A 26,139-nucleotide genomic window follows, 5' to 3' on the forward strand; every position below is an offset into this window, starting at 1 on the left:
AGAGTTTTAACTTTCTGACCTCCGTCAGAAATATTTTCATTTCTACCGAGTCTATTAGAGTCCCTAGGAAGAGAACCCTTGTGAGAGGGGAAAGAGAACTCTTTTTGATGTTCACCTTCCACCCATGAGACCTCAGAAAAGCCAAAACAATCTCAGTGTGAGACTTGGCTCTTTGGAAAGACAGCGCCTGAATTAAGATGTCGTCTAGGTAAGGCGCCAATGCTATGCCCCGCGGTCTTAGAACCACCAGGAGGGACCCTAGCACCTTTGTGAGAATTCTGGGAGCAGTGGCTAAGCCGAAGGGAAGTGCCACAAACTGGTAATGCTTGTTCAGAAAAGCGAACCTGAGAAACTGGTGATGATCTTTGTGGATAGGAATGTGTAGGTATGCATCCTTTAGATCCACGGTAGTCATATATTGACCTTCCTGGATCATTGGTAAGATTGTCTGAATGGTCTCCATTTTGAATGATGGGACTCTGAGGAATCTGTTTAGAATTTTTAGATCCAGGATGGGTCTGAAAGTACCCTCTTTTTTGAGAACCACAAACAGGTTTGAGTAAAAACCCAACCCTTGTTCCGCAATTGGAACTGGGTGGATCACTCCCATGGTATGTAGATCTTCTACAAAGCGTAAAAACGCCTCTTTCTTTGTCTGATCCGTAGATAGACGAGAAATGTGGAACCTTCCCCTTGGAGGAGAGTCCTTGAATTCTAGAAGATATCCCTGGGATACAATCTCTAACGCCCAAGGATCGTGTACATCTCTTGCCTAGGCCTGAGCGAAGAGACAGAGTCTGCCCCCTACTAGATCCGGTCCCGGATTGGGGGCTACCCCTTTGTGCTGTCTTGGTGGCAGCTGCAGGCTTTTTGGCCTGTTTACCCTTATTCCAGTCCTGGTAAGGTTTCCAGGTTGCCTTGGGCTGTGAAGAGTTACCCTCTTGCTTTGCAGCCGGAGAGGATGAAGCGGGGCCGCTCCTGAAATTACGAAAGGAATGAAAATTAGCTTTGTTCTTTGTCTTAAAGGACTTGTCCTGAGGGAGAGCATGGCCTTTCCCCCCGGTGATTTCTGAAATAATCTCAATTCAGGCCCGAAGAGGGTCTTTCCTTTGAAAGGGATGTTCAAAAGCTTGGATTTTGATGACACATCGGACGACCAGGACTTTAGCCATAGCGCCCTGCGCGCCAAAATGGCGAAACCTGAATTTTTTGCCGCTAACTTAGCTATTTGGAAAGCGGCGTCTGTGATAAAAGAATTATCTAGCTTTAGAGCCTTAATTCTATCCATAATTTTCTCATATGAGGTCTCCGTCTGGAGCGAGTCTTCCAGCACCTCAAACCAAAAAGCAGCTGCAGTAGTTTCAGGAATAATGCAGGCAATAGGTTGGAGAAGAAAACCTTGTTGAACAAAAATTTTCTTAAGTAAACCCTCTAACCTTTTATCCATAGGGTCTTTAAAAGCACAACTGTCTTCAATTGGTATGGTTGTGCGCTTAGCAAGTGAAGAAACAGCCCCCTCCACCTTAGGGACCGTCTGCCACGAGTCCCGCATGGGGTCAGATATGGGGAACATTTTCTTAAAAACAGGAGGGGGAACTAAGGGGACACCTGGTTTATCCCACTCCCTAGTAACGATATCCGCAATCCTCTTAGGGACCGAAAATGCATCAGTGTAAACAGGGACCTCTAGGTACTTGTCCATTTTACACAATTTTTCTGGGACCACCAAAGGGTCGCAGTCATCCAAAGTAGCCAATACCTCCCTGAGTAAAACGCGGAGGTGTTCTAGTTTAAATTTAAAAGCCAATGTATCTGAATCTGTCTGAGGAGGAACCCTTCCTGAATCAGAGACTTCTCCCTCAGACATCAAATCCCTCGCTCCCACTTCAGAGCGTTGTAAGGGTATATCGGATACGACTACCAAAGAGTCAGAATGCTCATAATCTGTTCTTAAAACAGAGCTATCACGCTTTGCAGGTAACACAGGCAGTTTAGATAAGAAAGCTGCAAGAGAATTATCCATGACTGCCGCTAAGTCTTGTAATGTAAAAGGGTTAGACGCACTAGAAGTACTAGGCATCGCTTGAGCGGGCGTAACTGGTTGTGACACTTGGGGAGAGGTAGACGGGCTACCCTCGTTATCTTCAGTCTGAGAATCATCTTGGGCCACATTCTTAAGTGCAACAATATGATCTTTAAAGTGTATAGACATATTAGTACAAGTGGGACACATTCTGAGAGGGGGTTCCACCATGGCTTCTAAACACATTGAACAAGGATTTTCCTTGGTGTCAGACATGTTTAACAGACTAGTAGTATACACAAACAGGCTTGGAAATCACTTTAATCAATTAAAAAACACAATTTGAAAAAAACGTTACTGTGCCTTTAAGAGATAAAAAAGGCACACAATTTTGCAAAACAGTGAAAAATGCAGTAATCTTTTTGAAATTTTCACAGTATGTACCCAAAGCCTTAGTAAGATTGCACCACTAGCAAGCAAAACGATTAACCCCTTAATGCCCAAACCGGAGCAGCCTAAAGCCAACAACCGGTTAAAATTACTACAGCACCTTGCCATAGCACTGCTGTGGCCCTACCTGCCCTTAGGGACCAGGTTTGGGGGAATATAGCTTCCTTTAGGCCCTCAAATAGCAGCAGGACCTTCCATGTGAAGCAGCATGAACTTCTATGCAATTCTAACTGCGCATCTGAGGCACGAAATTAGGCCCCTCCCACTCCACTCCGGAGCTGTGAGGCCTAAGAAACCACTTCTAAGTGAATAAAAAAAAATAGCCACGTGGGTAATAACCCCAGATAGAACCCAAAAGGACTTTCAAAGTGTCTTACAAATGATATTTTCCTAAAAAACAATCGATTGCCCTGAATTAGTGTCAACCAGCATAATTAGCCCTGTTATGTAAGCATTCAATTCCTTACTAAGTCTCTGAACATAGCTTACCCTCCCCTCATGGGGATATTGTCAGTCTCTTCTAGCATTATCTCAGTCTTGTCTAGAAATAAATGACTGAACATACCTTATTGCAGCCTAATCTGCAAACCGTTCCCCCCAACTGAAGTTTTCTGGTACTCCTCAGTCCTGTGTGGGAACAGCAGTGGATTTTAGTTACAACATGCTAAAATTATCTTCCTCTCAGCAGAAATCTTCATCACTTTTCTGCTAGAGAGTAAATAGTACAAACCGGTACCATTTAAAATAACAAACTTTTGATTGAAGATAATAACTACAATTCTAACACCACATTCACTTTAACCTCCCGAGAGAGACCCTAATGCTTAGAGCCGGCAAAGAGAATGACTGGGGGGTGGAGCTAGAGGGGGAGCTATATGGACAGCTCTGCTGTGTGCTCTCTTTGCCACTTCCTGTAGGGAAGGGGAATATCCCACAAGTAAAGGATGAATCCGTGGACTGGATACACCTTACAAGAGAAATTATATTTAACTTAGGGGGGTGTTAGTGTTAGACTTAGCTTTAGAGGTTAATAAATTTAATAGAGTAGCGGTGAGGTCCGGTCGGCAGATTAGGGGTTAATACTTGAAGTTAGGTGTCGGTGATGTTAGGGAGGGCAGATTAGGGGTTAATACTTTTTATTATAGGGTTAGTGAGGCGGATTAGGGGTTAATAACTTTATTATAGTAGCGGTGAGGTCCGGTCGGCAGATTAGGGGTTAATAAGTGTAGATAGGTGGCGGCGATATTGGGGGCGGCAGATTAGGGGTTAATAAATATAATATAGGGGTCGGCGGTGTTAGGGGCAGCAGATTAGGGGGACATAGGGATAACGCAGGTGGCGGCGGTGTACGGAGTGGCAGATTAGGGGTTAAAAAAATATGCAGGGGTCAGCGATAGCGGGGGCGGCAGATTAGGGGTTAATAAGTGTAAGGTTAGGGGTGTTTAGACTCGGGGTACATGTTAGGGTGTTAGGTGCAGACGTAGGAAGTGTTTCCCCATAGGAAACAATGGGGCTGCGTTAGGAGCTGAACGCTGCTTTTTTGCAGGTGTTAGGTTTTTTTTCAGCTCAAACAGCCCCATTGTTTCCTATGGGGGAATCGTGCACGAGCACGTTTTTTAAGCTGGCTGCGTCCGTAAGCACCGCTGGTATTGAGAGTTGCAGTGGCGGTAAATTATGCTCTATGCTCCCTTTTTGGAGCCTAACGCTGCCCTTCTGTCAACTCTCAATACAAGCGGTATTTAAAAGGTGCGGGGAAAAAAAGCATCTGTAGCTAACGCACCCCTTTGGCCGCAGAACTCTAAATCCAGCCGTATATTACTAAATTATTTACTATTACAAAAAAATTATTACAATTCCTTCATGGGCCCTGCTTTTACAAACTCTATGTTATGGTTGTACTACTTAACGTGTCACTCACTATGACAAAAAAACCCATTATGATCTTGTGAGCTCAAATACTTAGTTATTCACATTTCTCTTCTGTATGAAAATGCACAAGCACTTTGTGCACTGACTGTATTCTGGCTATATCGATGGCCAATGCCATAACCAGGGCAGGCCAGCTTCCAAATTCCTATGTTTTTCTATTGTATTCTCTGTTTTAATCTTGAATAATGTTTGTACTCTTACTGTACTATGCTGCAGTGCTGCTGCTATTAGTTGATGCATGGATGTTAAAAACAGGTTGCAGGATTTACCTTATTAATGCCACATCCCTCATGTTTTCCTGGATAGTAGTCACTCAGCTAAATTACTAACACATGAAGCAGTGTGCGTTGTACTAAGTACTACCTTATTGTGCACTTAGAAACACAAATCAGTGCTGCACAGTACATACTTTGCAAGTTTCTCCATCCATGTAGTTGTACACTTCTTCATGTTACTCATACCACAGATAGACTGACTGGCCAAGAAAAAATGCAGAATGTGTTGTGGTAATAACTGTCTAGCTAATTTAATTTCAATTTGCTGTTGTGTGTGTTTACTGAGTTTACTTATTTGTAATGTATTATGTATTGTAGTTGTACTCTAACTACCAATGTTCTAAGTGTACTGTACTACAGCTAGAGCTGTAAAACATTATGTAATGACAGGCTGCAGGATGTAAGGATTGCCCTTGTCAATGCCACATCTCCCATGTTTTCCTGGACAGTCACTCAGCTAAATAACTAACACATGCATCAGTGTGCATTGTAATAGCTTTACTGTACTTAGAATTTAGAAACAGAACACACATCATGCTGCTGCACACTTAGCAGTTTTCAGGTTTCTCCATGCATGCAATGCATACACTGTTTCATATGTTACTCATACCACAGCTAGACTGACTGCCCAGTGCCCAAGAAAACAAAGGACAATGTGGTAAGACAGCTATTTTCATTTCAATTAGCTGTGTGTGTGTTGAGTTCAGTTGTTTGTATTATGTATTGTAGTAGTTACTCTAACTATAACTGGTGTTCTACTTCTTACTGTGTTCTGTACTACAGCTATAGCTATAAAAATTAATGAAATATGACAGGCTGCAGGATGTCAGGATTGACTTTGTCAATGCCACATTCCCCATGTTTTCATGGACAGTCACTCAGCTAAATGACTAACACATGCAGCAGTGTGCTGCATTGTACTACCTTTACTTAGAAACACAAATCATGCAGCTGGAGCTGGATAGTCCTCAGTCAGCACTTTTCAGGTTTCTTTCTACATGCTGCACACACTGCTCATATGTTACTCTTACCACAGGTACACTGACTGCCCAAGAAAACATGGGCAATGTGGTAAGAACTGGCCAGATAATTTCATTTAAATTAGCTTTGTTTGTATGTTTTGAGTTAACTTGTTATGTACTACTACCTCCTGTATATAACTGTGTTGATGTGTTCTACTTTTTAGTGGTCTTTTATATAGATCTACTACTACAGAATAGCTGTGACTAGTGTTTGATTGTATATGACAGGCTGCAGGATGTCAGGATTGACCTTGTCAATGCAATATCCCTCATGTTTCCCTGGACGGACAGTAACTCCTAAAATGAATAACACATGCAGCAGTGTGTGCATTAATTGTACTTACTTTACTGCTAACTGCACTTATATTTATTTATATATACAGAACTTTACAAGTCATACTGCTGTAAAGAGCAATTGTCAGGTTTCTCCATGCTTACACTGCTTCATATGTTAATCATACCACTGTGTCCACACTGTTAGAATGACTGTCCAATAAAACATGAATGTTGTGTGAACTTGTGTGTCATAAGACCTAATAACTGGCTAGTGGCTACTATTTTATCACATCACAGGCAGCAAATTTTATTGTAACTTTTTTCTGTTTTGTATTTTTATGCTCAAATAGTGTATTGGACATTGATAAACATGTACATTAAGATTCGGTAGTGTTAAATAAATTGGTTAATGATAAATGAAGGTGTTATAGTCATTTTTAATAAAATCGCGATTAAATCTCAATCAAGGTTTTTTTTCAAACAAATTGCGATTTTTTTTTGGTCATATCGCCCAGCCCTAATATATATATATATATATATATATATATATATATATATACACACACATATATATATTACTTACAGCAAAACAGTCCACATAATTAATACAGGGCAACTAGCTACCACATCCCCAATTTGTGCAACACTGCTAAAATAATCACAGAATTTATATCCCAGGAATTCTCTAATGTGTCCAACATCATCCATCTTTTCAGCAGGAGCAGGATAAAAGAAGAGAGAAGAGAAAATGATAGAGTGTTTCCTAATTTTATTCTCATTTCAAATGGGGTTTGGCCTATCACACGCCAGTCAAGGCTAATGGGAGTGTCTTTAATTGAACACCTAGTTCAGCGAGAAAGGTGTATCTGGGGGGAATGGATTTTAATAACAGCTAGGTCAGTATTCCAGGGATAATATCCATATGCTATGTCACCACACACAGTACATGTAGAGAGGCTCTTAAGATTCCAGTCTAAAAGAGAAGGTTGGGAAGAAAAGAAACAAGCTTAAGACAACGCAGGATAAACTAATAGAAAACTAACTAAGGTACATTTGCTTACAATCTAGTGTGCTGCGATTCTATAAACTGCTTCACCATACTGTCCATGCCAACAAGCTGCCAAATTGAAGGAATAATGAAGGAGCTTAGACAAAAGGGTGATATGCAGGATGGAAAGGTGTAGAATAAGTGTGATGAATCAGTGTTGTAAAGCCCCTAGAGAACATCTAAAACAATAGGGAGAAAATGCCTACAATGAAATTAATATGACTAGGGTCTGACATTATTAAAATTAAATATCAAGGCATCAACTGTGTGAGCTGCAGTTTATTATAAATATACAGATTTATACAGTCTACCTCTATGGGACATGTCTCTTTATATTCCTAATTTAAGTTTGGATCTTACAGGATGAATAAAATAATGACTTTCCAACCTGAGCTAAAAAACCCACGCTACAAATCAGAGACCTATTTTAATGTGATAAATACAAAATGGCTTTAATATCCCTCTAAGTACATTTAAAAAAATTGAAAGAATAAAATAGAAAGGTGTCATGTAAATAAGGAATACTCAAGACTTTTTTTGGCTGTAAACCAATCAACAATTACAGGTAAAAATAAATACATTGCATTATTTTGTAGATATCAGTAACATGAGATTTAGAAATTTAATACAATATTTAATACACTAGTTTTGGATTGTCACCTTTTTTGGTGTATTCGGGTTTGCCTACATCACTCAGTTCCAGTATAACAATATAATAATACACGAGACAGATCAGTGTTTTTCATACAGCATTTTTAGAACCATAAAATTAACAGATTTCTAAGTGATATAACTTTCAGCAATCAGAAAAACGTTTTTACCAGTTGCATTTCTAATAATTTATTTCCCATTTGTTGTCCTTTTAAGTCCATTACTTTTTCATGATACAAATGACCCATGAGAAAACATATATGAAAGAATACCCCTGATTGGTGCTTACTTCCTCCGTGGGTCAGCAAAATACAAGACAGTTGTACAGACAGCACCCCTATCTTTTTGTTGTAAAAATGATGATCATGTCTCAATCTATAAGGAAGTTGATGAGGGAAGTTCTTGGGGAGAGAATCACTTTTTTTATGGTACGACCCTGTAGGTGTGTTCCTCCAAGTTCGCTTTGCAGCACCAGGTTTTGCACCTTCTCTGAATCCCGAGAGACATTGTGTGGTACCATGACTTTACCACAGGCCTTGTTGTTAACCTGAAAACCACATTAATAATGGTCATTTGTATATTTACATAAAATATAAGAACACCAAAACTAAAATGTGCAATCAACTTAACCCCCTTAGCTGCTGACCCATTTCACAACCCCTATGCTGAGATGTTTTGGATATTTTATGTTGCTCACATTTAAGCACTACTGGAAGTATTTTTTCAGTGAGAAACCCACACAAACTATGTTTTGTGTTCTTCCAACAGAGTTAAACTATACAATTATTTTATGTATATATTATGGCGTGAGAAATCTACAACAAAAAGTGTGAAAAAATTGATATTTTTATAAAAAATAATAAACAAGGTTTTTAAACAACATGTGTGTGTGTTTTTCTCCTAAACTCTATAGCCAAATGTAGGTTGTATAAGGGCCTTTGGGTATATTTATATAAAACTTTGATTTGCACATAGTGGCTCCCATAAGCCTCTGCTCAAGTAAATGCACATTTAGTTACACCAGGTGATCACTACTACCACAGTAATCCCCTTGTTATTAAATCATTTATAGGGGCTTTATTTTAAAAAATTGGTTTAGGGACATGATAACCAATGATACGTTTATAGAGACCCCACTCTGCAAAACTGTGTGTGTTTTAAAAAAAAAAAATTAAAAAAAAAATTTATGCTTACCTGATAAATTCCTTTCTCCTGTAGTGTGGTCAGTCCACGGGTCATCATTACTTCTGGGATATTAACTCCTCCCCAACAGGAAGTGCAAGAGGATTCACCCAGCAGAGCTGCTATATAGCTCCTCCCCTCTACGTCACACCCAGTCATTCGACCAAGAACCAACGAGAAAGGAGAAGCCAAAGGGTGCAGTGGTGACTGGAGTATAATTTAAATTTTTTTTAGACCTGCCATAAAAAACAGGACGGGCCGTGGACTGACCACACTACAGGAGAAAGGAATTTATCAGGTAAGCATAAATTTTGTTTTCTCCTGTTAAGTGTGGTCAGTCCACGGGTCATCATTACTTCTGGGATACCAATACCAAAGCTAAAGTACACGGATGACGGGAGGGACAGGCAGGCTCTTTCTACGGAAGGAACCACTGCCTGAAGAACCTTTCTCCCAAAAACAGCCTCAGAAGAAGCAAAAGTGTCAAATTTGTAAAATTTGGAAAAAGTATGAAGAGAAGACCAAGTTGCAGCCTTGCAAATCTGTTCAACAGAAGCCTCATCCTTAAAGGCTCAAGTGGAAGCCACAGCTCTAGTAGAATGAGCTGTAATTCTTTCAGGAGGCTGCTGTCCAGCAGTCTCATAGGCTACCCGTATTATGCTACGAAGCCAAAAAGAGAGAGAGGTAGCCGAAGCTTTTTGACCTCTCCTCTGACCAGAATAAACGACAAACAGGGAAGACGTTTGTCGAAAATCCTTAGTTGCCTGTAGATAAAATTTCAGGGCACGGACTACATCTAGATTGTGTAGCAGACGTTCCTTCTTCGAAGAAGGATTAGGACACAAAGATGGAACAACAATCTCTTGATTGATATTCCTGTTAGTGACCACCTTAGGTAAGAACCCAGGTTTAGTACGCAGAACTACCTTGTCTGAATGAAAAATCAGATAAGGAGAATCACAATGTAAGGCAGATAACTCAGAGACTCTTCGAGCCGAGGAAATCGCCATTAAAAACAGAACTTTCCAAGATAACAGCTTGATATCAATGGAATGAAGGGGTTCAAACGGAACACCCTGTAAAACATTAAGAACTAAGTTCAAACTCCATGGTGGAGCAACAGTTTTAAACACAGGCTTGATCCTAGCTAAAGCCTGACAAAAAGCTTGAACGTCCGGAACTTCTGACAGACGTTTGTGTAAAAGAATGGACAGAGCTGAAATCTGTCCCTTTAAGGAACTAGCGGATAAACCCTTTTCTAAACCTTCTTGTAGAAAAGACAATATCCTAGGAATCCTAACCTTACTCCATGAGTAACTCTTGGATTCGCACCAATATAAGTATTTACGCCATATTTTATGGTAAATCTTTCTGGTAACAGGCTTCCTAGCCTGTATTAAGGTATCAATAACTGACTCAGAAAAACCACGTTTTGATAAAATCAAGCGTTCAATTTCCAAGCAGTCAGCTTCAGAGAAATTAGATTTTGATGTTTGAAGGGACCCTGGATCAGAAGGTCCTGTTTCAGAGGTAGAGACCAAGGTGGACAGGATGACATGTCCACTAGATCTGCATACCAAGTCCTGCGTGGCCATGCAGGCGCTATTAGAATCACTGATGCTCTCTCCTGTTTGATTCTGGCAATCAATCGAGGAAGCATCGGGAAGGGTGGAAACACATAAGCCATCCCGAAGGTCCAAGGTGCTGTCAAAGCATCTATCAGAACCGCTCCCAAATCCCTGGATCTGGACCCGTAACGAGGAAGCTTGGCGTTCTGTCGAGATGCCATGAGATCTATCTCTGGTTTGCCCCAACGTCGAAGTATTTGGGCAAAGACCTCCGGATGAAGTTCCCACTCCCCCGGATGAAAAGTCTGAGGACTTAGGAAATCCGCCTCCCAGTTCTCCACTCCCGGGATGTGGATTGCTGACAGGTGGCAAGAGTGAGACTCTGCCCAGCGAATTATCTTTGATACTTCCATCATTGCTAGGGAGCTTCTTGTCCCTCCCTGATGGTTGATGTAAGCTACAGTCGTGATGTTGTCCGACTGAAACCTGATGAACCCCCGAGTTGTTAACTGGGGCCAAGCCAGAAGGGCATTGAGAACTGCTCTCAATTCCAGAATGTTTATTGGCAGGAGACTCTCCTCCTGATTCCATTGTCCCTGAGCCTTCAGAGAATTCCAGACAGCGCCCCAACCTAGTAGGCTGGCGTCTGTTGTTACAATTGTCCAGTCTGGCCTGCTGAATGGCATCCCCCTGGACAGATGTGGCCGAGAAAGCCACCATAGAAGAGAATTTCTGGTCTCTTGATCCAGATTCAGAGTAGGGGACAAGTCTGAGTAATCCCCATTCCACTGACTTAGCATGCACAATTGCAGCGGTCTGAGATGTAGGCGTGCAAAGGGTACTATGTCCATTGCCGCTACCATTAAGCCGATCACCTCCATGCATTGAGCTACTGACGGGTGTTGAATGGAATGAAGGACACGGCATGCATTTTGAAGCTTTGTTAACCTGTCTTCTGTCAGGTAAATCTTCATTTCTACAGAATCTATAAGAGTCCCCAAGAAGGGAACTCTTGTGAGTGGAAAGAGAGAACTCTTCTTTTCGTTCACCTTCCATCCATGCGACCTTAGAAATGCCAGTACTAACTCTGTATGAGACTTGGCAGTTTGAAAGCTTGAAGTTTGTATCAGAATGTCGTCTAGGTACGGAGCTACCGAAATTCCTCGCGGTCTTAGTACCGCCAGAAGAGCACCCAGAACCTTCGTGAAGATTCTTGGAGCCGTAGCCAATCCGAATGGAAGAGCTACAAACTGGTAATGCCTGTCTAGGAAGGCAAACCTTAGATACCGGTAATGATCTTTGTGAATCGGTATGTGAAGGTAAGCATCCTTTAAATCCACTGTGGTCATGTACTGACCCTTTTGGATCATGGGTAAGATTGTCCGAATAGTTTCCATTTTGAACGATGGAACTCTTAGGAATTTGTTTAGGATCTTTAAATCCAAGATTGGCCTGAAAGTTCCCTCTTTTTTGGGAACCACAAACAGATTTGAGTAAAACCCTTGTCCTTGTTCCGACCGCGGAACCGGATGGATCACTCCCATTAGTAAAAGATCTTGTACACAGCGTAGAAACGCCTCTTTCTTTATTTGGTTTGTTGACAACCTTGACAGATGAAATCTCCCTTTTGGGGGAGAGGATTTGAAGTCCAGAAGGTATCCCTGAGATATGATCTCTAACGCCCAGGGATCCTGGACATCTCTTGCCCAAGCCTGGGCGAAGAGAGAAAGTCTGCCCCCCACTAGATCCGTTCCCGGATCGGGGGCCCTCAATTCATGCTGTCTTAGGGGCAGCAGCAGGTTTCCTGGCCTGCTTGCCCTTGTTCCAGGACTGGTTAGGTCTCCAGCCTGGTCTGTAGCGAGCAACAGCTCCTTCCTGTTTTGGTGCAGAGGAAGTTGATGCTGCTCCTGCTTTGAAATTCCGAAAGGAACGAAAATTAGACTGTCTAGCCTTAGGTTTGGCTCTGTCTTGAGGCAGGGCATGGCCTTTACCTCCTGTAATGTCAGCGATAATTTCTTTCAACCCGGGCCCGAATAAGGTCTGCCCTTTGAAGGGTATGTTAAGTAATTTAGATTTAGAAGTAACGTCAGCTGACCAGGATTTTAGCCACAGTGCTCTGCGTGCCTGAATGGCGAATCCGGAATTCTTAGCCGTAAGTTTAGTTAAATGTACTACTGCATCCGAAATAAATGAATTAGCTAGCTTAAGTGTCTTAAGCTTGTTTGAAATCTCATCTATAGTTATTGAGTCAAGAGTCTCTTCCAGGGACTCGGACCAAAAAGCGGCCGCGGCCGTGACAGACGCAATACATGCAAGGGGTTGCAATATAAAACCTTGTTGAACAAACATTTTCTTAAGGTTACCCTCTAATTTTTTATCCATTGGATCTGAAAAGGCACAGCTATCCTCCACCGGGATAGTGGTACGCTTAGCCAGAGTAGAAACCGCTCCCTCCACCTTAGGGACCGTCTGCCATAAGTCCCGTGTGGTGGCGTCTATTGGAAACATTTTTCTAAACACAGGAGGGGGGGTAAAGGGTACACCGGGCCTATCCCACTCCTTAGTAATTATCTCTGTAAGCCTCTTAGGTATAGGAAATACGTCAGTACTCGCCGGTACCGCATAGTATCTATCCAGCCTACATAATTTCTCTGGGATTGCAACGGTGTTACAATCATTTAGAGCTGCTAATACCTCCCCTAACAGTACACGGAGGTTTTCGAGTTTAAACTTAAAATTAGAAATGTCTGAATCCATTCTATTGGGATCAGAACCGTCACCTGCTGATTGAAGCTCTCTGTCCTCATGTTCAGCATACTGTGACGCAGTATCAGACATGGCCCTATTATCAACAGCGCACTCTGTTCTCACCCCAGAATGATCACGCTTACCTCTTAGTTCTGGTAATTTAGCCAAAACTTCAGTCATAACATTAGCCATATCCTGTAATGTGATTTGTAATGGCCGCCCTGATGTACTCGGCGCTACAATATCACGCACCTCCCGAGCGGGAGATGCAGGTACTGACACGTGAGGCGAGTTAGTCGGCATAACTCTCCCCTCGTTGTTTGGTGAAATATGTTCAATTTGTACAGATTGACTTTTATTTAAAGTAGCATCAATGCAATTAGTACATAAATTTCTATTGGGCTCCACTTTGGCTTTAGCACATATAGCACAGAGATATTCCTCTGAATCAGACATGTTTAACACACTAGCAAATAAACTAGCAACTTGGAAATACTTTTCAAAGTAATTTACAAATAATATGAAAACGTACTGTGCCTTTAAGAAGCACAGAAAAAAGTTATGACAGTTGAGAAATAATAAACTGAGAAACTATAACATCAAATCTTTTCTGGTAAAAACACAATTTTAGCAAAGGATTGCCCCCATTAGTAATGGATAACTAACCCTGAATAGCAGAAAAAAAGTACAGAAATAAACGTTTTTTATCACAGTCAGTTACAATCTCACAGCTCTGCTGTGAGTGATTACCTCCCTCAAAATAAGTTTTGAAGACCCCTGAGCTCTGTAGAGACGAACCGGATCATGCAGGGAAGACAAGAGACTTCTGACTGAATTTTTTGATGCGTAGCAAAAGCGCCAAAATAGGCCCCTCCCCCTCACACACAACAGTGAGGGAGATCAGTAAACTGTCTTAAATTAAATAAAACGACTGCCAAGTGGAAAAAAACAGTGCCCAAAACATTTTTTCACCCAGTACCTCAGAAAATTAAACGATTTAACATGCCAGCAAAAACGTTTAACATCAAATAAATGAAATGACATTAGAAAGCCTGTTGCTAGTCACTGCAAATTAGGCTAAAGTCTTATGCATACAGTATTATCCCAGTGAAGTGCCATTCCCCAGAATACTGAAGTGTAAAATATACATACATGACAGCCTGATACCAGTTGCTACTACTGCATTTAAGGCTGAGCTTACATTATATCGGTATGGCAGAATTTTCTCAGTCAATTCCATTGTCAGAAAATAATATGCTGCTACATACCTCTTTGCAGATTAACCTGCCCGCTGTCCCCTGATCTGAAGTTTACCTCACTCCTCAGATGGCCGAGAACAGCAATATGATCTTAACTACGCCGGCTAAAATCATACAAAAAACTCAGGTAGATTCTTCTTCAAATTCTACCAGAGAAGGAACAACACACTCCGGTGCTGTTATAAAATAACAAACTTTTGATTGAAGGTATAAAACTAAGTATAATCACCACAGTCCTCTCACACGTCCTATCTATTAGTTGGGTGCAAGAGAATGACTGGGTGTGACGTAGAGGGGAGGAGCTATATAGCAGCTCTGCTGGGTGAATCCTCTTGCACTTCCTGTTGGGGAGGAGTTAATATCCCAGAAGTAATGATGACCCGTGGACTGACCACACTTAACAGGAGAAATTATGCTTATCCGATAAATTCATTTCTTTCATGATGGTGAGAGACCACAAGTCATCACGTGTAGGAATTCCCCTCCTGACCACTAGGAGGAGACAAAACACCACAATGTACCAGAGTTTTAAATCTTCCCACTTACCCTGAATCCTCAGTCATACAAACATACATATAGCCAAGTAGATAGAGGAAACAGAAAAGCAGGAAATATAAAGCGGGGCAAAAGAAGAACTGCCGCCACCTGAATAAAAAGAAAGGGCAGGACTCATGGACTCTCACTCAATTTCTAACAAAATGGCACTTAAGATTTATTAAGTTTTGACATAATGGCAAAATCAGTGACAGGTTTTATTTCATAACTATAGTCACCTCAGTTATATACCCAGAATAGTATAATTGTGTCTAAATAAGCTTCCATTATTTTGATGGCTAATCTAACTCTATTTCCAATGAATTTATGTGTAATCTATTTATTTAAACCATTACAACTTTAGTGACATTAAAAATTACACTTTAAACCCTAATTGAACCGATTGTTTTTTAAGTCCAGGGCAAAACCAAGGAAACACTCTTCACAGGCAAGTACCTAGGTTGCATGAACTTCAAGGGCACCTGTTGCCAACATTTTAAATGAGTAAATCAGTCTTCTTGATGTCACTTCTGAATACATGTAGTACTTAGATTGAGGTATTCATAACTGTGCAATGCTGAACATCCCTCCCTGCACTGTTTATGGGGTTGTAACTTTATTTTAATGGCAAAGCAAGTAATGAGAGCATGACAAGCATGATATATAATCTAATTTAATCTTTATTGCTATTAAATAATTATTTTTGTAATAAAGAGATTGTCCTTTTTTTTTTAATTAAAAAAAAAAACAAGAAAAATAAGCAGAAAAGGATTCTAACATTAACCAGAAACAACAGCCTGAAGGACCTTCCTACCAAAGACAGCGTCAGAAGAAACGTAAAAATGGTAGAATTTAGTAAAAGTATTCAATGAATATCAAGTAGCTGCCTTGTAAATCTGATCTACAGAGGCCTCATTCTTAAATGCCCAAGATGTGGTAAGTGACCTGGTTGAATGAACAGTAATCCGTTTAGGAGTAGACTTACCTGCCTGAATCAAAAGCTTAAGCCAAGACTCCAAATAAATAGCCGTAGCTTTCTGCCCCTTTCTAGAACCAGAAAAGTGAACAAACAAACTAGAAGTTTGCCTGAAATCCTTAGCCTGCAAATAGTATTTCAAGGCTCTAACAATATCCAAATTATGGAGAAGCTTCTCCATAGAGATCTTAGAATTAGAACAAAAAAGAAGGAACAAAAATTTTCCTACTCATCTGAAGACACCACCTTAGGTAAGACATCAAACTTATTTCTCAAAACTCCCTTATCCTGATGAAAAATAAGGTAAGAGGGTCACAAGAAAGGGCAGACAATTCAGAAACTCTTCAAGCAGAAGAGACTGTCAAAAGAAACAAAACCTTCCAAGATAAAACATTTGACATCCACCTTATGCATGGGCTTAAATGGAGGAACCTGCAAAACCTTCAAAATCAAATTAAGACTCCAGGGTGGAGAAATCAGTTTAATACCAGGCTTCCCAGGGAGCAGGAATCTGACCTCTTAAGGAACTGGCGGATACACCTATATCCAAAGCCTCCTGCAGAAATGGCAAAATCCTAGGAATTCTAAATAAAATGCCAGGAAAACCATTACCCAAACACCACAAAATATAAGCCTTGAAAACCTTATTATAAAATGTTCCAATCTCCATGCCATCAAGCTTACAGATTTTAGATCCTGATGAAAAAACTGACCCTGAGACAGATCTTGTCGCAGAGGAAGTGGCCATAATGGACAACTGGACCAGATCCGCAAACCAAGACCTACATAGGCAAGCCGGGCAATCAATATCACTGATGAACCCTCTTGTCTGATCCTGGCAATCACCCTTGGCAGAAGAACCAGAGGAGGAAAACCATAAGCTAGATGAAAGGACCATAGAGCTACTAGAGCATCCACAAATTCCGCATGAGGATCCCTGGACCTCGCAAAGTACCTGAAAAGTTTGTTGTTCAACTGAGAAACCATCAAATCTATCTCTTTGGGAGACCCCAATGATCCACAATCTGATTGAAATGATCTAGATGGAGAGACAATTCTCCTGGATGCAGGGATTGACGACTAAGAAAATTTGCTTCCCAGTTGCTCTCCCCTGGAATAGGAACTGCATATATTAGACAACAATTGTCCTCTGCCTAAGAAAGGATTCAAGAAACTTCTTTCATGGCTAAAGAACTATGAGTTATTATTATTATCATTTATTTGTATAGCGCGACCAAATTCCGTAGCGCTGGGTATAGTGATAGGGGTATATAATGACAAGGATTTGTGATAAAACACAAAAACATAACAAAACTAAACAAATCTAGTACAGATGGAAGAGGGCCCTGCTCCGGAGAGCTCACAGTCTACAGGTTTAGGGTGCAGAGACATAAGGTTGGGGGTAGCTTGTCACATCGGTTGTAGTTACAGCAGTGAGTCAGGCAGTTCATGTATTAGTTTGGTTAGGATGAGAGATAAAGGAGAGATGAAACCATCTCTGAATAGGTGGGTTTTCAAGGAGCGTCTGAAGCTATACAAGATTGGAGACAGTCTTATGGAGCAGGGTAGAGAGTTCCAGAGGACAGGAGCAGCATGTGCGAAGTCTTGGAGACGGGAGTGGGACGTAGAGATAAAAGGAGTGGAGAGACGTAGGTCAGAGGTTGATCGAAGAGGGCGGGATGGGGAATATTTCACAATGAGAGAGGAAATATAGTTGGGACTGTTGAGTGCTTTGTAAGTTAGAGTTAATACTTTAAATTGTATTCTGGAGTGTATGGGGAGCCAGTGTAGAGACTGGCAGAGCGGAGCAGCTGATGTAGATCAGCGACTTAGGTGGATGAGTCTAGCAGAAGCATTCATAATAGATTGGAGGGAGAAGAGGCAGTGTTTTGGAAGGACATTTAGAAGTAGATTGCAATCAATGCGTGACAAAATGAGGGAATGAATAAGTATTTTTGTAGTTTTTTGAGTAAGGAAGGGACGAATTCTGGAAATGTTGCGTAGGTGTGAATGGCAGGATTTGGTAAGCACTTGTATAGGTGGGTTGAATGTGAGTTCTGAGTCAAGTGTAACCCAAATACAGTGGACCTGGTGAGGTGTTGAGAATAGAGTCTCCAACCATCAGAGAAATGTCAGGTGTTGGATGTCTCGAAGAGGGGGGGAATAAGAAGCAGCTCAGTTTTGGACAGATTGAGTTAAAGGTAGTGTGAAGACATCCAAGAGGAAATTGCAGAAAGGCAGTTGGAAATCTGGTTGAGTAAAGAGTGGTACTGGAATCCAAAGGAGGCTATAAGTTTTCCAAGGGAGGATGTATAGAGAGAGAAAAGCAAGGGACCCAAGACAGAGCCTTGTGTTACTCCAACTGAGAGATGCATAGGATCACAAGATATGTTGTTAAAGGAAACTGAAAACGAGCATTTTGAGAGATATGAGGCAAACCAGGAGAGGGCTGGATGGTCAACTATGTCAAAGGCAGCAGACAGGTCAAGAAGAATTAGTAATGAGTAGTGGCCTTTTGCTTTAGCTGATAAAAGGTAATTTGTTACTTTAGTAAGAGCGGTTTCTGTTGAGTGTTTAGGGCGGAAACCAGATTGTAGTGGATCAAGTAAGGAGTTAGTTGTGAGAAATTGAGTTAGCCGATTATAGACTAGTCGTTCCAATAATTTTGAAGCTAAGGGAAGTAAGGAGACCGGTCGATAGTTAGAAGGGGTGGAGGGGTTAAACGAGAGCTTTTTTAGGATTGGTATGATTGACGCATGTTTGAAGGTATCAGAAAATGTGCCAGCGGTGACAGATTGGTTAAAGAGATGAGTTAGGGTAGAAGTTAGTGAAGCAGAGAGAGAGAGAGGGAAGAAGTTGTGAAGGAATATGGTCAAGTGGGCAGGTTGTGAGATGAGCCAAGGATAATAGTACAGAGACTTCTTTCTCTGTTACAGGAGGGAAGTAGCATAGAGTTTTGTTAATAGAAGGGGTGGGTAGGATTGCTAAGTTTGAGGGGTGTGAGATGCATAAATCTTTTCTATTGGTGTCAATTTTATTTTTGAAGTGATCAGCAATAATCTGAGCAGTGAGGTTGGTAGTGGGTGGGGGTGCAGGTGGACGTAGAAGGGAGTTAAAGGTTGAGAACAGCTTTCTGGGGTAGGATGCGTGAGATGATACAAGGGAGGAGAAATAGACTTGTTTGGCCAGGCTGAGAGCAGAGTTGTAGGACTTAAGGATGATTTTATATTGCCGGAAATCAGCACAGGTGCGTGATATCCTCCACTGCCGTTCAGAAGCCCGTGAACATCGCTGAAGATATCTGGTCTGCTTGGTATGCCACAGTTGCCGTCGAGTGATTGATGTACGTCGAAGAGTGGAGGGTGCAGCTGTAATGCTCGTGGGATACTCCAATATCAGACTGAACTCGGCCAGTAGTCTTCTTATCCCGGCGTCGAGCTGGAATTATAGGGAATATCCCAGAGCAAAGAAAGTTTGTAAGATGAGGTAAGTGGCACTCACCACTGGCAGGATGGTCTTCGGCGGCAACAGGCAGGGAATCAGAGAAAGGCAGGCAGGGTTTTGTAAAGGTAAAGCAGTCCAAAGGTAAACCACTAGAATGGTCAGGCAGGCAGGGTTTGGCAACAGAGAGGCAACCCAGGACAATAGGGGTTAAACAAGCAGAGAGGTCAGACAGGCAGAGTTCAGCAGAGGTATATCAATCCAGCAATTCAGGGGTCAACAGGCAGAGTAGTCAGACAAGCAGAGTTCAGCAGCGGTATATCAATACAGCAATTTAGGGGTTAACAGGCAGAGTAGTCAGGCAAGCAGAGTTCAGCAACAATAAGGCAATCAGAGTTCAAACAATCTATCACACCAGGAGCACACAAAGTAACACCTATACTTGGGCAGTGATAAATCGATTTGAAAAGACTTACATAAGCGCAGGATTCCCGCCACAGGCGTCAGGACCGGCATAAGAGAAAGAGGAGCGTGCGGCGATGACCTCAGCGCTGCACGCATCCGGACCCGACACAGTCCCTGGTTACGAGCAGGGAAGGAGACGCCGCGCCCCTAGCAACGGCTAGAGCGGCGTGAGGTGACAGCAACTTTGTCAAGTGTTGATTTTAGTGCTGAATAATACTGTAAAGCCACAAGGTTTGGGCAAGAGAGGGATGAAATGTTGGAGAGCAGCGGATTCAGTTGAGTGGAAAAGTCTGTGAGATCCGAGTCATTTAAATTCCTGCAAGGTAGCAGTTTTTTGGGGGCTTGCAAAGATGTAGTAGCTAGAGTAAGAGAGAAAGTTAGTAGATGGTGGTCAGAGAGTGGAAAGGGGAAGTTAAGGAAGTTGGAAACGGCACAGAGATTAGTGAAGACTAGGTCTATGGAGTTGCCTTCACAGTGGGTTGGAGATGTTGTCCACTGGGACAGGCCATAAGAGGTGGTAAGGGATAGAAGTTTAGAGGCAGCAGGCATGTTAGGATTATCAACGGGTATGTTTAAGTCCCCTAAGATGAAAGAAGGGACATTACAAGAGAGATATAGATAACTGCAACACGAAGAGCTACAAGGGAGAAGAGGCAGATAGCATGAACTTCAAATAATGAGAAGGAAAGAGAGGGGGTGAAGGAATGCAGTGAAAGGTACTGTGTGGAGACAGGAAAATTCCTACTCCCCCTCCTTGTTTGTCTCCTGGTCTGGGAGTATGACTGAAGTGCAGGCCGCCATAGGACAGAGAGGCTACAGCAGTTGTGTTAGAGGAGGAAAGTCAAGTTTCAGTGAAGTCTAACAGGTTAAGTGAACGTGAAATAAATAGGTCATGAATAGATGTAAGCTTATTGCATACAGAGCGTGAATTCCATAGGACACAAGAGAATTGGGGTGTACTAACAGAGGTGCAGTTAATGAGGTTTAGAGGGTTATGTGGGCAAGGTGTATGAGGTGTAATTTGGGGTAGTGAATTGAGGGAAGCAGAGGGTGGACCTGGCTTAGGTGAGACATCCCCAGCTGCAAGAAGAAGAAATATGGTGAGTGAAAGGAGATGAGAATGTGTCTTATGTGAGTGTTTAAGTTTAGAATCAGTGAAGCATGGCTGGCTGAGGGATATGAGATAGGAATAGAGTTCATGTGTGTTATAGAGGGGGGAAGGTAGAAGAGAAGGAGAAATATGAATTATCTGAGTGTTGTTCGTGAAAGGAAGAGCTGTGACTTTAAGGAGAAGGGAGGAAAAGGTTAATGTAGACATTAGAAAGTGTAGCATGTTTGCAGTTAATTTAGAGAAATGTAAAAGCACTTTTTTCTGTGTTGTCCACTACTCTGTCTAACTCCCTTGTTATAACTCCCTACACTTATGAACTAACACACTTGAGAACTACACATGCTGCACTGATCTCACAAGCAAGCTTGATGTAACAAGCTAAGGGTATACAATTTAAAGGTAATAACAGTCACATGATCCTAATTAGCAAAGGTAATAAATTACAGCAGGAACAAACAAGGCCTGATCAAACAATGCAGATGACACCTTTCTTATCAAAATGGAAGACAGAGAAAAGAATGTTTTTAAGGTAATTCACACATACCAAAGATTTAAGATTTGTAGGGGCAAAGGCAGCTATATTGTGTTATGCAGGGTTAAAATGGATTCTGTCCTTTCACACATACCAAAGATTAAAGATTTCCACCCTGATGAATGATATATGTTACTGCTGTAAGCTGTAAGATTGTCTGACTGAAAACACAGATAAGATTTCCTTTCCAACAGGGGCCAACTCTAAAGGGCCTTGAAAATCTCTCAGAGTTCCAAAATATTTATTAGTAACCTCGCCTCCTAAGGAGACCAAACACACCGTGCTCTCTAAGAACCCCAGAATGAACCCCTGCCTGAACAACTAGCATCTGTTGTGATCACAGTCCAGAAAGAATGCACAAATGCCCCCTGAATAAAAAAAAAAGACCAATGATCCAGCCACCAAGACAGGAACTGTCTTCTTCTGTAGCCTAAACAAATTATTTGAGAAAGCTGCTTACGATCCCTGCACCATTGCAGGAGCATGCAAAGCTGAAAAAAACCTCATGTCAAACCAAGCAATTGGAACAGCATCTGATGTGGCAATCATTAGGCCTAGAACTTCCATACAAAGAGCTACTGAAGGACACAGAACAGACTAAAGATTTGAACACGCTGAAAACTGCTTCAGCCTCCTTTGATCGGTCAAAGAGTCTCATGGGGACTGAATCAATTTAAACACCAAGAAAAGAGACTCTGGAACGGAGAACAAGAGAACTCTTTGGAAAATGTATTCTCCAACCATGCTGCTGAAGAAACAACAAACGTCTGTTGGTGTTAGAACTGCTAAATGAAAAGATGGAGCTTGTACCAAGATATCGTCCAAGTAAAGAAAAACTGAAATACTCTGGGCTCTTATCACTGACAAGAGGGTACCCAGAACCTTTAAAAAATTCTGGGAGCAGTAGCCAGACCAAATGGAAGAGCAACAAACTGAAAATGTTTGTCTTGGAAGCCAAATCTTAGAAACTGATAATGATTCTTGTGAATAGGAACATGAAGATAGACATCCATTAAATCTATTGTGGACATAAACTGCACAAAAGGCAGAATAGTCTGAATAGTTTCAATCTTGAAAGTAGGAACTTTGAGAAACTTGTTCAGAACCTTTAAAACCAAAACTGGTCTGAAAGTTCCTTCCTCCTTGGGAAAAATGAAGAAATTCAAATAAAAACTCAATCCTTGTTCCAAAATTCGAAGTGGAACAATGACTCCCATGGATTCCAGATCCAGAACAGACTGGAAGAAGACTTTATCTTTTAAACGGGCCTTTGCAACATGATAAAGAAGAAATCTCCCTCTGGAGGCCTCACGCTGAAACCTATTCGGTAACACTGAGAGAAAATATTCAGATCACAAGGATCCTGAACTAACTGGAACCACACCTCCTGAAAAAGGTGTAAACTGCCCCATACCAGAATATCTGGATAGGAGGCCACACTTTCATGCTGATTTGGATGAGGGAGCAGGCTTCTTGGACTGCTTAGATCTGTTCCAATTTGAACTTGGCTTCCATGCAGCATCGGAAGATCAATATTTCTGAGAAGAAAATTTCTGTTCGTTTTTCTGAAAATGAGCAGGAGCTTTAAAATTTACAGTGAAAAGAGAGAGATAAATGCCTGTATTTAGAAACCATATTAGCTGACCAGGACTTTAACCACAAAGCTCTTCTAGAAAGGACTGCTAATTATATTCATAATTGCATCACAAATATAAGCATTGGCAGATTTCAGCAGACCCAAAAGGTTAAGAAAATCTTTACTAGCAGAATCATCAACTGAAAATTGCTCAGAAAGATTATCCAGCCAAACAGCAGGCCTAAAAAGAAAACCTGCTTGCTGAAAAGCTCTTCTATCAAAGGATTGCAATTTCCTATCCAGAGGGACCTTAAATGAAGAACTGTCTTCATAAGAAATAGTAGTATGCTTGGCCAAAGTAGAAATAGCCCCATCTACTTTAGTAACTGTCTCCTAAAGCTCAATATTAGAAGCTGGAAAAGGATATATCTTCTTGAACCCAACCGAAGGATTAAAAGGGCAACCAGACTTAAACCAATCCATACAATCTCAGAGGCAGCATTAGGAACAGGAAAAATCCCTGGAGACTTAGCAAAAAGTTTAAAAATGAAATCCAAACGTTTGACAGACTTGTCCTCATATACTTTAGTGTACATAATACCTCTTTCAAAAGGGAATGAATATGATACACCTTAAACAAAAAAAAGAGGATAAATCAGAATCATGATCAGAAACAGACTCCTGATCATCAGATAATAACACACACACTGTGGATGAAGCAACTGAAACAGGATTCGGAATATTATCTAATACAGTACTAATACATTATTAGTAAAAATCTACAACAAAGTAGAAAAACACAACCATAAGGCTATATTTCCTTAAAGAAGAGCTCTTGAGGCAAAGTAAAGCATCCCCAACAGAAGAAGTATTAACAAAAAACAGCAAGGCTATAGAGCAATAATTCGACATCAAAAAATAAAAAAAACACCCAGGAGAACAGATCCACTAAAAAAAGCTAATAGCGAGCTCAAACTGCGTGAGTAAATGACGAGATTAAACGGGCTAAAATTGCACCAAAAATCACGTTGTGTGCTTTCCCTATTGGCCGGCATACGCTAACCCGAACGTCAACCATGTGCTAACCCAACTAGCGAAGTGCAAACCTGGCGAGTCAATGTGCGCAAACTCAATAGGCTGACAGGTGCTAACACACTGAAAGAATATGCACGCAAAAAATTAGAAGGCAAATGTAACCTTATTAATAAAATAAGCCAAGAAATAAATATATATAATATTGTCCTTTGCCTACAGAGTACAAATATGTACAAATGAAACAGCCACAAAATAGCCACTCAGGCTTACGTGAGTGTCAGAATAATACAAAAATAAAAAAAGTACTGACCCATATGCACCCACCTAGTGGAAGATAAGATGGAATTCAGTAAAAAGCCAAACCAATACTTAAACATAACAGCAGAAGATTTGAAATAGGAGTATACCAAAGACCCAACAAGAGGAGGCAAAAGACAGGCCCCGCAACACCTCTGGCAGGCTTGTGACTAACTCCCCTAAGGTGTAATTGTGCCACTACCCAATTCTCTCAATACATCCCTCCGTCAATCAGCAGCACTCTGAGGGGAGAACAGGCCTCAACTTAGTCTGAGAACCTGAGAACCCCTCTCACAGAAGAACTGGAGCATCTTCATTGTTCACATAGCTCCTGCGGTGGCAAAGGCAAGACTAGTTTCTAGTAAGGTGGGAGGGGTTTTATAGAGCTCTTGGGGTTTGGGAATCTTTGCCTCTTCCTAATGGTAAAGAAGAGTAATTCCCAGCAAGAATGGGTTGTGGAGTCTTACCTCCTGTATTAGAGAAAATAATGTAGTGCAAGGGTTGTACCAATGTAGCGACTTTGTTTCTACAATGTGCATTTGGATTGTGATCTAAGCTTGCAGCCTGAAGTTTGGTTTCACGCTAACCACCACATTTTGTTACAAGTAAAGGCTCAGGGTGACACAGCCAATCAGAAGGTGTATCATATTAGTTATCTTCAATAGGAGTTAGTACTGAAGGATTTTCATGCAGTTCCATGTCTAGGTTATTAAATGACAGTTTAACTTGCATGAGAATTCTGTTCATTAATATAAAAAGAAGCCTCTACTTAAACATGTTCTAAGAACAATACATTTTCAGGTTATTTTAACAATTTAAATATAATGAACAGATTGAGGTTAATTATTAGAATTTCTGTCTATAAAATGTCACCCTGTATCTCTAAAATTAATTTGAATTACCAGTTTAGTTATGAATGTGCAGCGGAATTTTCTGCAAGTTTACTACTATAAACAAGTCCCCCTATGTACCCAACACACTATATCATGGATATCAACAAATAAAAGGTATCTAGTATAAAATCTGCTTTACAAAGTAATAATTCAATATTACTATTAGGTGTACAAATAGAGCTGAATTAGTATTACATTTGTCTGGAGAGACAGGCATCTTTGGAATCTGTGCCTTAGGGTACATTGACAATAAATTTGTTCAGTGTCATTTACCAGTGGTTTATTTATTTACATTTTTTTTTATCCATTAGGAATTTTATAAAAATTGCTTACCTTGTCTATGAAGACTTTTTTTTCTCTAAAGTAACACTGATTTCATGTACAAATAAGTACTTCTGTTCCTGATGAAATCAATGCAGCTTTTATGTTTTTGCTAATTAGAGAATATTGCAGAAGATTAAAAAAATACATCAGTGAAGATTCTGCACAACAGTATAAAAAATGAAATCTCCGGAGCTTGTTTTTCTATAAATGTATGCTATTTATAGCTCGAGTTATAATATCAATATACTTATAAAAAGCCGCCATATTCTATACCATACAGGTGCAAATAAAGACACAAATTGGCAAAAACTTGGCAATACAAATGAAAACAGGAGTATAAGGGACCCTGCCCTGAAAATCTTACAGTCCAAACTATAGCCCAAGAGCCACATTCAGTCCTTTAATGTTACAAGCACAGCTGATATCTTGTGCAGATCATAAGACAACAGTTTTGAGCTCTAAACTGTAACAATCTAATCTTTAATTTTGATTATTATTAATCACTTTTATGGTTTTGACCTGGT

At 40.9% G+C, this 26,139-nt stretch overlaps 1 protein-coding gene across 3 annotated transcripts in view; it reads right to left on the reverse strand.

The window, feature by feature from the left end:
- Positions 1-6,727: 6,727 nt before the first annotated feature.
- Positions 6,728-26,139, reverse strand: part of LARS2 (leucyl-tRNA synthetase 2, mitochondrial) — a 515,565-nt gene continuing 496,153 nt past the window's right edge. For 2 of the 3 annotated variants that reach the window (XM_053714561.1, XM_053714560.1), the window contains one exon: positions 6,728-8,221. In XM_053714561.1, the coding sequence (XP_053570536.1) occupies positions 8,045-8,221 (177 nt within the window). In that variant the 3' untranslated portion in view covers positions 6,728-8,044. The remainder of the gene's footprint in view (positions 8,222-26,139) is intronic. The other variant, XR_008402566.1, reaches the window with a different exon arrangement.

This window comes from Bombina bombina, chromosome 5 (assembly GCF_027579735.1).
Source record: "Bombina bombina isolate aBomBom1 chromosome 5, aBomBom1.pri, whole genome shotgun sequence".
Lineage (NCBI taxonomy): Eukaryota > Metazoa > Chordata > Amphibia > Anura > Bombinatoridae > Bombina > Bombina bombina.